Genomic DNA, 14,957 nt, shown 5'->3' with positions numbered 1-14,957 from the left:
GTTTGAAATTAATCGGACAAGTAGTTACCGAGCTATGTCCAAAAAACGATTCAACCAATCAGAGAGCAGCGAGCTATCACGTGTGCCGAATGTGGCGAACAGACTCTGCCTCGGACGGCACATTTGAGAGCGTATTCATTTATTTCACAACTATGTTGGCGCTATGTTGGCGTTAAACTATGTTTTAAAACTAATAAAAACTAATTTGCGATTCTTTCGCTTTCCTGCGCGTTTGGGCACGCTATGGCGATTTCTTTACCAAACTCCGCAAGCCGTTCGCTTTGGACCAAACCATTTCATGTAAATAGAGGGGGGGGATTGTCACCGTACTCGCAAGCCGTTCGCTTTGGACCAAACCATTTCATGTAAATAGAGGGGGGGGGGGATTGTCACCGTACTCGCAAGCCGTTCGCTTTGGACCAAACCATTTCATGTAAATAGAGGGGGGGGATTGTCACCGTACTCGCAAGCCGTTCGCTTTGGACCAAACCATTTCATGTAAATAGAGGGGGGGGATATAATTTTAGATATATATATAGTACGGGCATGCCCTAGTATCCTTAAATGCTGAGTGTGAAGCGAAGAAGCAGCACGTTCCATTTTTTGAAAAGTCTTTCATATTACTCGGCCGGGGTCTGAACCACTGACCTCCCAGACTCAGCAGATGTTCTAACCATTACACCACCAAGTCTGGTAAATCATAAATAATGTTATTTATGTAACGTGTCTTTCACCAGGATATGTCGTAAAGCACTTCACAGGAACTCTGTTTTCAGGTTGACTGTCCGTCTGTGCGTCTTTTATAAGTTTTCATTCCTGCTATAACTTAAGAACGGCTGAAGGGATCCAACTCAAACTTGGTACAAGTAGGCATAATGCTGTAAAAATGAACTGATTATATTATGGGGTCAAGAGGTCAGAGGTCCCGTTTGGTTCGCAAGTTAGTGTGGTGACAGAATTTTTACCTGCTGGATGGAAAAAATTGGAAACGTGGCTCATTGTTAAGCCCTCCACATGGCGATAAAATGTTGTTAACCATGACGTCATTGGTGCCTTGATTATGACTCAATAATTTGACAATTACAACGCTTTATCCGATCAGTTTGAAATTTCCTTAGTGTGTTATATGCAATCATATAAGTGAATGAATATGAAGATGAATGATCGTTTTAAGGCCATTTTCCCCGCTAGAGCGGGGTTTAGCCTTGCGGGCCCCATGACAATCATGGTTCCCTGTTTGAGGCAATGTTTTTATTGCCGGATGCCCTTCCTGACGCCAACCCTTAGTCGCCTCTTACGATGCACAGGGATATGGTGTACCTATTCTAAATCGGGGTACACACCGGGAATCATATATGATGGAAATCTTATATGATGCAATCATATAAGTGAAGAATGTAAATCAATACTTAATAGGTCATGTGGTTCGGCATCCGTATGAGATTGAACATAAAAGCATTAAAAGTCAACTTCTTCCCCAGAACGAACTTCTCCAGAACGGCTGACCAGATCAATGCGAAACTTCATGCACATGATCGACTGGACTTGGGGAATATAGAGTTTAAATTTTAACCTCATAGGTCACATGGTCTGGCAGGTATGACTTTTTTGAATACTACAACAACAACAATAACAACATGCATTTTAAGGCCATTTTCCCTGCGAGAGCGGGGGCTAGCCTTGCGGTCCCCATGACGATCTTCTCCATTTTGCCCTATTTTCTGCATCTCCCCTTGTTAACCCCATTTCCCGCATTTCTTCTTCGACCATCTTTAGCCAAGTCTTTCTCGGTCTTCCCCGTCCTCGACTTCCTTCTACATTCATTTCCATCACTCTTCTCAACCAGTCACTTTCATCCTTCCTCAACACCTGACCAAACCAGCTCAACCTGTTTCTCTTCACAGCATCAATCACAGGCTCTATTCCCATCATCTTTCGCAATTCATCATTTGTCTTCCTCTCTCTCAACGATACTCCACACATCCACCGAGCCATTCGCATTTCCACCCTTTCCAGCCTTCGTTGCTGCTCTACATTCATTACCCATGGCTCGCTCCCATAAATCATAACACTTCTCACACATGCAGCATACACCTTTCCCTTCAGCTTCAACGACACTCCCCTCCTGGTCAGCATGCCACTAAGTTCTCGAAACTTCTTCCATGCACATCTCACTCGAGCAACCGTTGCCGAGTCTGATCCACCTTCTCCATTCAGCATGTCTCCGAGGTAGCAAAATGTTTTCACACCTTCCAGCTTCACGCCGTCTCCAAGATCCAACTCAACATTTCCTCCATCTGCAGCTCCCTCTGTGCACACCTTACACTTGAATGTAGCTGCCACACTTGTTAATGACCCTCTCAGAGCACTACATTTTTGATGAACCCACTCAGTGCACATTGTACATTGAATGGAGTTCACTCCAACACCCTTCCTGCACACAGCACATGGCCACTTCCCAGTTCTTTCCACCTCACCACATGCTTTACCACTTTCCATCACCTTCGTCTTTCCGATATTCACCTTCAGACCTTTTGTCTCCATACATTCCTTCAAACTTGTTCATCTTTTCCTTCAGTCCATCCATACTTTCCGCAATCAAAACCAGATCATCTGCATACAACAACTCCCACGGTAAACCCTCCTTTACATTCTGAGCCAGCACCGCCATTGCAGCTACAAACAGTAGTGGACTTAGTACCGACCCCTGATGCACTCCCACCTTCACCTCAAACTCACCACTGTTCCCGTCCTTCGTCCTTGCAGCTGTGCGCGCTCTTTTGTACATTGCCATCACTACTCTGATCAAGCATTCCTCCACTCCTAACTTCCTCAATGCCCATGTCACTACTTCGCTTGGAACCCTATCGAATGCTTTCTCCAGATCAACAAACCCAAGAAACAACTTCTTCCTCTTCTCCATGTACTTCTCCTGCAACTGCCTTACAATAAAAAGCGCGTCTGTCATTCCTCTTCCTGGCATAAATCCAAACTGCATTTCGTTGATCTTCACTTTCTTCCTTATCCTCCTCTCCAACACCCTTTCCAATACCTTCATTCCATGCTCCAATAACTTTATCGCTCGATACGAGCCACAGTCCAGAGGGTCACCTTTCCCCTTGTATACAACAACAACAACATGCATTTTAAAGGCCATTTTCCCTGCGAGAGCGGGGGTTCGCCTTGCGGTCCCCATGACAATCTTCTCCATTTTGCCCTATTTTCTGCATCTCTCCTTGTTAACCCCCTTGCCCGCATTTCTTCTTCCACAATCTTTAGCCAAGTCTTTCTCAGTCTTCCCCGTCTTCTACTTCCTTCTACATTCATTTCCATCACTCTTCTCAACCAGTCACTTTCATCCTTCCTCAACACATGACCAAACCATCTCAACCTGTTCCTCTTCACAGCATCAATCACAGGCTCTATTCCCATCATCTTTCGCAATTCATCATTTGTCTTCCTCTCTCTCAACGATACTCCGCACATCCGTCGAACCATTCGCATTTCCACCCTTTCCAACCTTCGTTGCTGCTCTACGTTCATTACCCATGTCTCGCTCCCATAAATCATAACACTTCTCACACATGCAGCATACACCTTTCCCTTCAGCTTCAACGACACTCCCCTCATCATCAGCATGCCACTCAATTCCCGAAACGTCTTCCATGCACATCTCACTGGAGCAACCGTTGCCGAGTCTGATCCACTTTCTCCATTCAGCATGTCTCCGAGGTAGCAAAATGTTTTCACACCTTCCAGCTTCACGCCGTCTCCAAGATCCAACTCAACATTTCCTCCATCTGCAGCTCCCTCTGTGCACACCTTACATTTGAATGTAGCTGCCACAATGGTTAATGACCCTCTCAGACCACTACATTTTTGATGAACCCACTCAGCGCACATTGTACACTGAATGGAGTTCACTCCGACACCCTTCCGACACACAGCACAGGGCCACTTCCCAGTTCTTTCCACCTCGCCATATGCTTTACCACTTGCCATCACCTTCGTCTTTCCGATATTCACCTTCAGACCTTTTGTCTCCATACATTCCTGCCACGTGTGCATCTTTTCCTTCAGTCCATCCATACTTTCCGCAATCAACACCAGATCATCTGCATACAACAACTCCCACGGTAAACCCTCCTTTACGTTCTGAGCCAGCACCTCCATCACAGCTACAAATAGTAGTGGACTTAGTACCGACCCCTGATGCACTCCCACCACCTTCACCTCAAACTCACCACTGTTCCCGTCCTTCGTCCTTACAGCTGTGCGCGCTCTTTTGTACATTGCCATCACTACTCTGATCAACCATTCCTCCACTCCTAACTTCCTCAATGCCCATGTCAATACTTTGCGTGGAACCCGATCGAATGCTTTCTCCAGATCAACAAACCCGAGAAACAACTTCTTCCTCTTCTCCATGTACTTCTCCTGCAACTGCCTCACAATGAAAAGCGCGTCTGTCGTTCCTCTTCCTGGCATGAATCCAAACTGCATTTCGTCGATCTTCACTTTCTTCCTTATCCTCCTCTCCAACACCCTTTCCAATACCTTCATTCCATGCTCCAATAACTTTATCGCTCGGTACGAGCCACACTCCAGAGGGTCACCTTTCCCCTTGTATAGAGGGACGAGGGTACTCAGTTCCCAATCCACTGGAATGCGGCCTTCTTTCACCACCAGATTACAGATCTCTGTCATTCTCTTCACACCCCAACTTCCTGCTGCCTTCAACATATCTCCCACAACTCCCGTCGGCCCTCCCGCTTTTCTACCCTTCATTGCTTTTATCGCTTCCTCAACTTCCTTCTCAGTTATCTTCTCTGCCGGTCCTAAAACTGGGTTACTCTCTATGTTGCCATCCCATTCATTCTCTGTATTCAACAGCATTTCCATATATCTTTTCCATCTTCCTTTAATTCCATCTGGGTCGACAACGATTTGTCCCACGTCATCCTTCAAGCAACTCACCCCCATCACATCACTCCTCTCTTTCGCTGTCTGCTTTGCAATCCTGAATACTGCTTTCTGACCCTCTTCCGAATCCAAGCGTTCTCCGAACATTTTCCTACATGCCTCCTGCGCCTTTGCTACCTCTTTCTTTGCAGCCTTCCTGGCTGCCTTATAACTTTCATGCTCTGCTGCTTCTGCTCCCGTACCCTTCGCCTTCTGCCACTCCTTGAACTTCTTCCTCTTCTTGTCGATCCTCTTTCCAACTTCATCATCCCACCACCATGTTTCCGAGTGCCTCGGTGGTCCTTTTGTCCATCCACATACCTCACCAACGGCTCCCAACAAACTAGCTTTCATTGACATCCAACCACTTTCAAGCTCAACCACATCATCCTCGACCTTACTCAGCCTCTCTTTTAATGCCTCCATTACTGTCACCTCTTTCAACCTCCACACCTTCATTCTCGGTTGGTACTTCACCCGCCGAGCTCTCCTCGCACCTTTCACCCTTACGTCGCAGACAACCAAGTGGTGCTGTGAAACAGCCTCCTCCCCTGGGATCACCTTTGTGTCCCGGAGGTGCCCCCTATCTCGCCAACGCACCATCAGGTAGTCAACGGTTGTCGTCGACCCACCTGACGTGTATGTAACAAGCTTATTATCCTCTTTATGGAACTGAGTATTACAAATCAACAAATCAGCTCTATCAGCAAACTCCAAAATCCTTTCACCTTCTCCATTTCTCACACCATATCCGTAACCCCCATGAACTCCCTCAAAACCATCCATACTCCTTCCCACATGTCCATTTAGGTCTCCTCCTACCACAGCAACTTCCTCATCTTTCACGTTTTCCATCAGCTTCTCTATCGCACACCAGAACTTGTCCTTCTCTTCATCGCTTCGACCAACCTGCGGAGCATATGATGACGTTCACCGAGAGCTTTCCAATCATCATTTTCACCATCATCAACCTATCACTCACTCTAGTCACACTCACCACACTGTCTACAAACTCCTCAGAAAACAGGACACCAACACCATTCACGCCCTCCAGGCACCCTTGCCACACAAACTTGTATTTCTGTCCCTGCCTACCCTTCACCATTCTCACACCACTTCCCTTCCATCTCGTCTCTTGCACACAACATATGACCACTCTTCTTCTGACCATTACTTCCACCACTTCTCCTGATCTCCTTGTCATTGTCCCTACATTCCATGTCCCAAACCTCAGAAACCGATCTCCACTTCGGGTTGTACCCTGCCCACATGTTGTTGTAATTGTCATGGTTCTCTTTTTGAGGCAATGTTTTATGGCCGGATGCCCTTCCTGCCATAAAACATTGCCTCAAAAAGAGAACCAAGACAATTACAACTACATGTGGGTAGGGTACAGCCCGAAGTGGAGATCGGTTTCTGAGGTTTGGGACATGGAATGTCGGGACAATGACAGGGAGATCAGGAGAAGTGGTGGAAGTAATGGTCAGAAGAAGAGTGGACATATGTTGTGTGCAAGATACGAGATGGAAGGGAAGTGGTGTGAGAATGGTGAAGGGTAGGCAGGGACAGAAATACAAGTTTGTGTGGCAAGGGTGCCTGGAGGGCGTGAATGGTGTTGGTGTCCTGTTTTCTGAGGAGTATAGAGGGACGTCCCTTGTATAGAGGGACGAATGTACTCAGTTCCCAATCCACTGGAATGCGGCCTTCTTTCACCACCAGATTACAGATCTCTGTCATTCTCTTCACACCCCAACTTCCTGCTGCCTTCAACATATCTCCCACAACTCTCGTCGGCCCTCCCGCTTTTCTACTCTTCATTGCTTTTATCGCTTCCTCAACTTCCTTCTCAGTTATCTTCTCTGCCGGTCCTAAAACTGGGTTACTCTCTATGTTGCCATCCCATTCATTCTCTGCATTCAACAGCATTTCCATATATCTCTTCCATTTTCCTTTAATTCCATCTGGGTCCATAACGATTTGTCCCACTTCATCCTTCAAGCAACTCATCCCCATCACATCACACCTCTTTCGCTATCTGCTTTGCAATCCTGAATACCGCTCTCTGACCCTCTTCCGAATCCAAGCGTTGTCCGAACATTTTCCTGTATGCCTCCTGTGCCTTTGCTACCTCTTTCTTTGCAGCCTTCTTGGCTGCCTTATAACTTTCATGCTCTGCTTTTTCTGCCCCCGTACCCTTCGCCTTCTGCCACTTCTTGAACTTCTTCCTCTTCTCGTCAATCCTCTTTCCAACTTCATCATCGCACCACCATGTTTCCGAGTGCTCGGTAGTCCTTTTGTCCATCCACATACCTCACCAACGGCTCCCAACAGACTATCTTTCATTGACATCCAACCACTTTCAAGCTCAACCACATCATCCTCTGCCCTACTCAGCTTCTCTTTTAATGCCTCCCTTACTGTCACCTCTTTCAACCTCCACACCTTCATTCTCGGTTGGTACTTCACCCGCAGAGCTCTCCTCGCACCTTTCACCCTTATGTCGCAGACAACCAAGTGGTGCTGTGAAACAGCCTCCTCCCCCGGGATCACTTTTGTGTCCCGGAGGTGCCCCCTATCTCGCCTACGCACCATCAGGTAGTCAACGGTTGTCTTCGACCCACCTGACGTGTATGTAACAAGCTTATTATCCTCTTTATGGAACTGAGTATTACAAATCAACAAATCAGCTCCATCAGCAAACTCCAAAATCCTTTAACCTTCTCCATTTCTCACACCATATCTGTAACCCCCATGAACTCCCTCAAAACCATCCATACTCCTTCCCACATGTCCATGTAGGTCTCCTCCTACCACAACAACTTCCTCATCTTTCACATTTTCCATCAGCTTCTCTTTTGCACACCAGAACTTGTCCTTCTCTTCATCGCTCCGACCAACCTGCGGAGCATATCCCGAGATGACGTTCACCAAGAGCTTTCCAATCATCATTTTCACTATCATCAACCTATCACTCACTCTAGTCACACTCACCACACTGTCTAAAAACTCCTCAGAAAACAGGACACCAACGCCATGCATGCCTTCCGGGCACCCTTGCCACACAAACTTGTATTTCTGTCCCTGCCTACCCTTCACCATTCTCACACCACTTCCCTTCCATCTCGTCTCTTGCACACAACATATGTCAACTCTTCTTCTGTCCAATACTTCCACCACTTCTCCTGATCTCCCTGTCATTGTCCCTACATTCCATGTCCCAAACCTCAGAAACCGATCTCCACTTGGGGCATCAGACGTTTCGTCATCATAAATGGAGTGATTTCCACCCTTGCTTCGATCGGGTTCCCCACCTTGAGTTTTGACGAGAGGGAGTGGGGTCCCCCATGGGGTACTTCGGGCTGTACCCTGCCCATATGTTGTTGTAATTGTCATGGTTCTCTTTTCGAGGCAATGTTTTTCTTGCCGGATGCCCTTCCTGACGCCAACCCTTTTAGTCGCCTCTTACGACACGCAGGGATACGGTGTACCTATTCTAAACCGGGGAACACACCGGGAACCAGGGTACACACCGGGAAAAAATGTGTTCCCTGACCGGGAATCGAACCCGGGCCGCGGCGGTGAGAGCGCCGAATCCTAACCACTAGACCACCAGGGAGAACACTAAGCCTTTAAAATCAACTCTTCCAGAATAGCGAGACATGTCGAGTGAAAATTTAACACACATGTTCCCCAAACCCTGCAGATACCAGAGTGTTTTCGAATAAATCATCGGTCACATTCTCTGGCAGCCATGTTGAATCAAAGGAAAATAAATAAATGAATAATTTCTCTGAAATAATTATTTCTTCACCCTAAAGATTGAAGTCAAACTTTACAAGTATGGTCTCATCGTCAAGCGAAATGCATGTTTAAAATTTCAACGTGATCAATTGCAGGGTCTGGCAGCCAGAATTAAATTTTTTAAATATTTGAAGAAGAAGAAACCGTGCTATTTTATCTTCTCCAGCCATGTGACTATATGTCTATTAATTACACTAGCATGACTCGACGTGCTCCGTGCGCCTCACCACACGTCGTTTCAGAGGGGTAGGCATCTTTGACCATTTCGGTGTCTTTTGGGCTTCATGGTGCTTTGGGTCTTCAGGGCCATTTGGGTTTTCAGGGTCTTTTGGATCCTCTGGGCCTTTAAGGGTATTTTGGGACTTTGAGGTGTTTTGGGTCTTCAGGGTCTTTTGTGTCTTCGGGGGCTTTTGGGTCTTCAGGTTCTTTTGGTTCATCTTGGTCTTTAAGGCTCTTTTTGGGTCTTCGGGGTCTTTTTGGTCTTCGGGATCTTTTGGGTCTTCGGGGTCTTTTGGGTATTTTTGGTCTTCGGGGTCTTTTTGGTCTTCGGGGTCTTTTTGGTCTTTGGGGTATTTTTGGTCTTCAGGGTCTTTTTGGTCTTCGGGGTCTTTTTGGTCTTTGGTGTATTTTGGGTCTTTTTGGTTCTTAAGGTTCTTTTGGTTCATCTTGGTCTTTAAGGGTCTTTTTTGGTCTTCGGGGTCTTCGGGATCTTTTGGGTATTTTTGGTCTTCGGGGTCTTTTGGGTCTTCTGGGTATTTTTGGTCTTCGGGGTCTTTTGGGTCTTCGGAGTCTTTTGGGTCTTCGGGGTATTTTTGGTCTTTGGGGTCTTTTTGGTCTTCGGGGTCTTTTTGGTGTTCGGGGTCTTTTGGGTGTTCGGGGTCTTTTGGGTGTTCGGGGTCTTTTGGGTGTTCGGGGTCTTTTGGGTGTTCGGGGTCTTTTGGGTGTTCGGGGTCTTTTGGGTGTTCGGGGTCTTTTGGGTGTTCGGGGTCTTTTGGGTGTTCGGGGTCTTTTGGGTGTTCGGGGTCTTTTGGGTGTTCGGGGTCTTTTGGGTGTTCGGGGTCTTTTGGGTGTTCGGGGTCTTTTGGGTGTTCGGGGTCTTTTGGGTGTTCGGGGTCTTTTGGGTGTTCGGGGTCTTTTGGGTGTTCGGGGTGTTTTGGGTCTTCGGTGTGTTTTGGGTCTTCTGTGTGTTTTGGGTCTTCGGTGTGTTTTGGGTCTTCGGGGTGTTTTGGGTCTTCGGGGTGTTTTGGGTCTTCGGTGTGTTTTGGGTCTTCGGTGTGTTTTGAGTCTTCGGGGTGTTTTGGGTCTTCTGTGTGTTTTGGGTCTTCGGTGTGTTTTGGGTCTTCGGTGTGTTTTGGGTCTTCGGGGTGTTTTGGGTCTTCGGTGTGTTTTGGGTCTTCGGTGTGTTTTGGGTCTTCGGGGTGTTTTGGGTCTTCGGGGTGTTTTGGGTCTTCGGGGTGTTTTGGGTCTTCGGGGTGTTTTGGGTCTTCGGGGTGTTTTGGGTCTTCGGGGTGTTTTGGGTCTTCGGGGTGTTTTGGGTCTTCGGGGTGTTTTGGGTCTTCGGGGTGTTTTGGGTCTTCGGGGTGTTTTGGGTCTTCGGGGTGTTTTGGGTCTTCGGGGTGTTTTGGGTCTTCGGGGTGTTTTGGGTCTTCGGGGTGTTTTGGGTCTTTGGGGTGTTTTGGGTCTTCGGGGTGTTTTGGGTCTTCGGGGTGTTTTGGGTCTTCGGGGTGTTTTGGGTCTTCGGGGTGTTTTGGGTCTTCGGGGTGTTTTGGGTCTTCGGTGTGTTTTGGGTCTTCGGGGTGTTTTGGGTCTTCGGGGTGTTTTGGGTCTTCGGGGTGTTTTGGGTCTTCGGGGTGTTTTGGGTCTTCGGGGTGTTTTGGGTCTTCGGGGTGTTTTGGGTCTTCGGGGTGTTTTGGGTCTTCGGTGTGTTTTGGGTCTTCGGGGTGTTTTGGGTCTTCGGGGTGTTTTGGGTCTTCGGTGTGTTTTGGGTCTTCGGGGTGTTTTGGGTCTTCGGGGTGTTTTGGGTCTTCGGGGTGTTTTGGGTCTTCGGGGTGTTTTGGGTCTTCGGGGTGTTTTGGGTCTTCGGGGTGTTTTGGGTCTTCGGGGTGTTTTGGGTCTTCGGGGTGTTTTGGGTCTTCGGGGTGTTTTGGGTCTTCGGGGTGTTTTGGGTCTTCGGGGTGTTTTGGGTCTTCGGGGTGTTTTGGGTCTTCGGGGTGTTTTGGGTCTTCGGGGTGTTTTGGGTCTTCGGGGTGTTTTGGGTCTTCGGGGTGTTTTGGGTCTTCGGGGTGTTTTGGGTCTTCGGGGTGTTTTGGGTCTTCGGGGTGTTTTGGGTCTTCGGTGTGTTTTGGGTCTTCGGGGTGTTTTGGGTCTTCGGGGTGTTTTGGGTCTTCGGGGTGTTTTGGGTCTTCGGGGTGTTTTGGGTCTTCGGGGTATTTTGGGTCTTCGGGGTGTTTTGGGTCTTCGGGGTGTTTTGGGTCTTCGGGGTGTTTTGGGTCTTCGGTGTGTTTTGGGTCTTCGGGGTGTTTTGGGTCTTCGGGGTGTTTTGGGTCTTCGGGGTGTTTTGGGTCTTCGGGGTGTTTTGGGTCTTCGGGGTGTTTTGGGTCTTCGGGGTGTTTTGGGTCTTCGGGGTGTTTTGGGTCTTCGGTGTGTTTTGGGTCTTCGGTGTGTTTTGGGTCTTCGGTGTGTTTTGGGTCTTCGGTGTGTTTTGGGTCTTCGGGGTGTTTTGGGTCTTCGGGGTGTTTTGGGTCTTCGGGGTGTTTTGGGTCTTCGGGGTGTTTTGGGTCTTCGGGGTGTTTTGGATCTTCGGGGTATTCAGGGTCTTCGGGGTATTCAGGGTCTTTGGGTATTCGGGATCTTAAGGTATTCAGGGTCTTTGGGTATTCAGGGTCTTTTTGAGCCTCAGGGCCTTGAAGGGTATTTTGGGTCTTTGTGGGTCTTCAGGGTATTTTGGGTCTTCAGGGGTCTTGGTGGTCTGAAGGGTCTTGGGGGAATTAAAGGTCATCAAAGGTCTGGGGGTCTCAGCAGTCTTAACGCAATTAAGGGGGTTAATTAAGAGGGTGCTAATTTTACTTGAAGAAGAAGAAGACGTTTTCGTCGCATATAAACATCCATACATGGCGACATAACCATATACGTTTGCTATATTAATAATAAGATACTGTTTCAACTCGGTGGCAGCTTGTCTATTAATTAGGTGGTATATCAATTACGTACTCATGGAATGTACCTTGTGACACCTTAGTTGGACTGATGAGACATCTTAGACCTTTGAATGCCCTTTAAGACACCCAATACCCAGAACACCACCAAGACCCCTGAAGGCCTCTAAGACCCCTGAAGGCCTCTAAGGCCCCAAGACACTGAAGACCCAAAATACCCCGAGGACCCAAAATACTCAAAAGACCCCTATGACCCAGAGGGTGACCCAGAGGACGTTGTATGTTTGTCAATTTTTGTGAAGATCTGGATCGGGATAAAATATTATTTTTTTTATTCCAAGTGATTTTCACCATTGAGTGATAAGGCCAAAAACGATATGGAGCATGATATTTCAAAAAGTTGTGGATGGATTATGACAAAACTAGACGGATCAGTTGGTTTGCCGATTAGATTTTGGTCCAGATCCGGCCGATCAGTGGGATACAAAACGTAAACTGTTCAGCCTGTATGCATTCTACCGAGTCCAAAGTTGGTCTGACAGTATTTAATAATCAACCATTACTTTTTTAAATGTTATATTTAAAGACCAAATCAGACAGTGGAACATTAACTCTCAATGAAGATCATTAATAAACCACCTGGGTCTTTGCCCTCAATCCAATAGTGATGGAGCAATTTTTGAGAAGTTTAGAGTCCAAACAATTGAAACTGATACCTTTGCCAGATTGTCGGCAGATATAATGAGCAAACAAAATTTCTCTTCATACACCTTTGTGTGGAGAAAAGTGAGAAGTCATTGTACCTATATTTGGTTGATACCTTAATATTCCAGATGATGTATCAGTTGCTTGTCAGTTGGATAACTCAATTTCGCATAAGAGAATCTTGAAGTCGATTTTCAAAGAGCACATATCACCATAAAAGCTTGATTGGCTGGTTCTGCATGCTAAACCCAATTTTCTGTTTCTTGAAGTCTCCTTGAATTCATCTGAATTTCGAATTTGGACTGCTATTTGTGTGTGTATCAGAAGGTGAATTTCGATGCAGCATCTTGGCGAGAAGCGGCGGGTAAGACTCAAGACTCTGCAGTCTCTGACCTTGATGCCGCAACTCTCAGACCGCCATCACTTCATTTATTACAAAAGGGAGACATTTGGTGGGGTGTGGAGGGCCACAGGTTAGGGGTTAAAAATCATGCGACTGCTGGACTGGAGAACAAGGTGAATGTGCACCCCAGCATGCCGATAACGGATGTGAGTAGCAATCCATTTGATAATTGTGATGATGATGAAGCGGATAATACAAAAAGAGGTGTGAGAAAATGGGGGGAAGAGAATGAGCAACATTTTGGAGGATCATTGCGCTCCTTTGCTGCTGACATGAATGAAAACACAGAAGAAACACAGAGGACTTGGAAAGGCAAAAGATGCCAAGTAGGCAACGATGGTTTCGCAAAAAACACTTTTGGTCAAAACAGAGGAGTGGCGAACACATTGAGACACAGGCAACAGGAAAACTCCTTGACAAGTGGAAACCCGTTTGAGGGCGATGGTTGGATCGACGATTGCAATGAGCAAGAAATAAATGTGGAAAAAACGAGCAAAGGTTTTCCAGCAAATGATCATGAAGTCAGAAACCCCTTTTTGGAATCTGAGACACCAGGTGTCGTGTCTTTAAATCCTTTCGATGAAGAATATGGCGATGTTGAGGAGAGGGAAGTGGGGGGCATCTTTGAAGGAAGTAGATCTGGGTCTGCAATCGAGCCATCATTGTTGCGGCAACAGATTGAGAACATTCGTGCTTACTTGTCAGATGCAAGACGAGCAGGGCGTAATGAGGAGGCAGCATTGTTGTTTTCACACCTGCACGAACTTCAGTTGGCACTGCACAAGGCTGAAGCCACATGATTGTCCTCCATCTCCACAACAACAGCAACTTTAAACTTGCTTGGTTGTCTTGGGTTTTCCACCAACCGTTTTGTTTTCAAGCTTATTCGGATGCTTGTTACCATCGCTGTTGCTCATTTTGTCATCGTCAGCGTCAAGATGACTCGCTGGCTTTGACATTTTCGCTGTGCCTGCCTGTACCAACCACAATTCCGAAACAATTTTGTGGTCTTGAACAGGGTTCCTTCTTGTGAGAAATGGTGATACTTTTGTATAACATTCTAGTTATGTAACCTGCAGTTTGCATCATACTGCTGCCATATCTTATCTTCTCTGCATCAGATGTATCCACAGACATACCTATACCTGACTTCTATATTCGACTATTGATTCACAAGTCCTGAATACGAGATTGGATTATGTGTTTTGCCATTAGGATTGCTTCTCATATCAGTCAGAATTCAAATGGTTAACCTTTTACATCAACACGCCCTCCCACACTTGACAGCCTTGTTCAAGTAGTGCTGTAATTGCATTATGTGTTGTAAATGCTTTTGATTGAATTTGATTGTTTGAGGACAGCCGATGATCTATTTTGTAGGAAATATAATACACCACAACGTGTTCACTTTTTGACATTGTCAAAGCATTGTGAATACCATTCCTGGATCTGCACCATCACACTTTCTTGAAATTGGTTGTTCAACTGTTGTGTTATCACGAGGGTTTGCTTACGTCCGTTGACTGACATTTGGAGAATAATAAAGAAAAGAATCCTGACAAATGAAACAGATGCTTGATGTCCATTTATAGTTTGGATAATACTAAGCAGGCCGACCCCTCGCTTTGCTAACAAATTTAATCAAAAGACAGCATGTTGTACTTCACAACCATATTACATGTCTATCTGTGAGTCTCAATGAGGATGTAAAACGAAGTGAAACACTAAAAAGAGATATTTTACAACATGCTGTCGGCCTGGTTGTGGTTGTTGTTTTACGTGCCACTTATGTGTACCTTCACATGTTTTTCTATTGATTCACGGACTATTTCTATATACTGTATAATTTGATGTGCTCCTTCCGTGTCCTTCCAAATGGTTCCTGTTGTCATAGAATAATAAATGTTACTGATGGAAACTCTGCAAACATA

The 14,957-nt window shown here is 46.4% G+C and overlaps 1 protein-coding gene and 1 non-coding gene across 6 annotated transcripts in view; one reads left to right on the top strand and one right to left on the bottom strand.

Moving 5' to 3' along the window:
• The window catches only part of RBSN (rabenosyn, RAB effector), a 78,091-nt gene extending 63,497 nt beyond the window's left edge, over positions 1 to 14,594 (top strand). For all 5 annotated transcript variants that reach the window (XM_068112602.2, XM_068112601.2, XM_068112600.2 and 2 more), the window contains one exon: positions 12,948 to 14,594. In XM_068112602.2, the coding sequence (XP_067968703.1) occupies positions 12,948 to 13,826 (879 nt within the window). In that variant the 3' untranslated portion in view covers positions 13,827 to 14,594. The remainder of the gene's footprint in view (positions 1 to 12,947) is intronic.
• On the bottom strand, positions 8,507 to 8,578 carry TRNAE-CUC (transfer RNA glutamic acid (anticodon CUC)). The gene has a single exon. It is a non-coding gene; the product is annotated as a tRNA-Glu (tRNA).
• Positions 14,595 to 14,957: the final 363 nt, after the last annotated feature.

Source organism: Myxine glutinosa, chromosome 4 (assembly GCF_964187855.1).
Source record: "Myxine glutinosa chromosome 4, kmMyxGlut1.1, whole genome shotgun sequence".
Taxonomy (NCBI): Eukaryota; Metazoa; Chordata; class Myxini; order Myxiniformes; family Myxinidae; genus Myxine; species Myxine glutinosa.
Note: the sequence above shows the minus strand (reverse complement) of the source record. Positions and strands in the feature narration are given on the sequence as shown.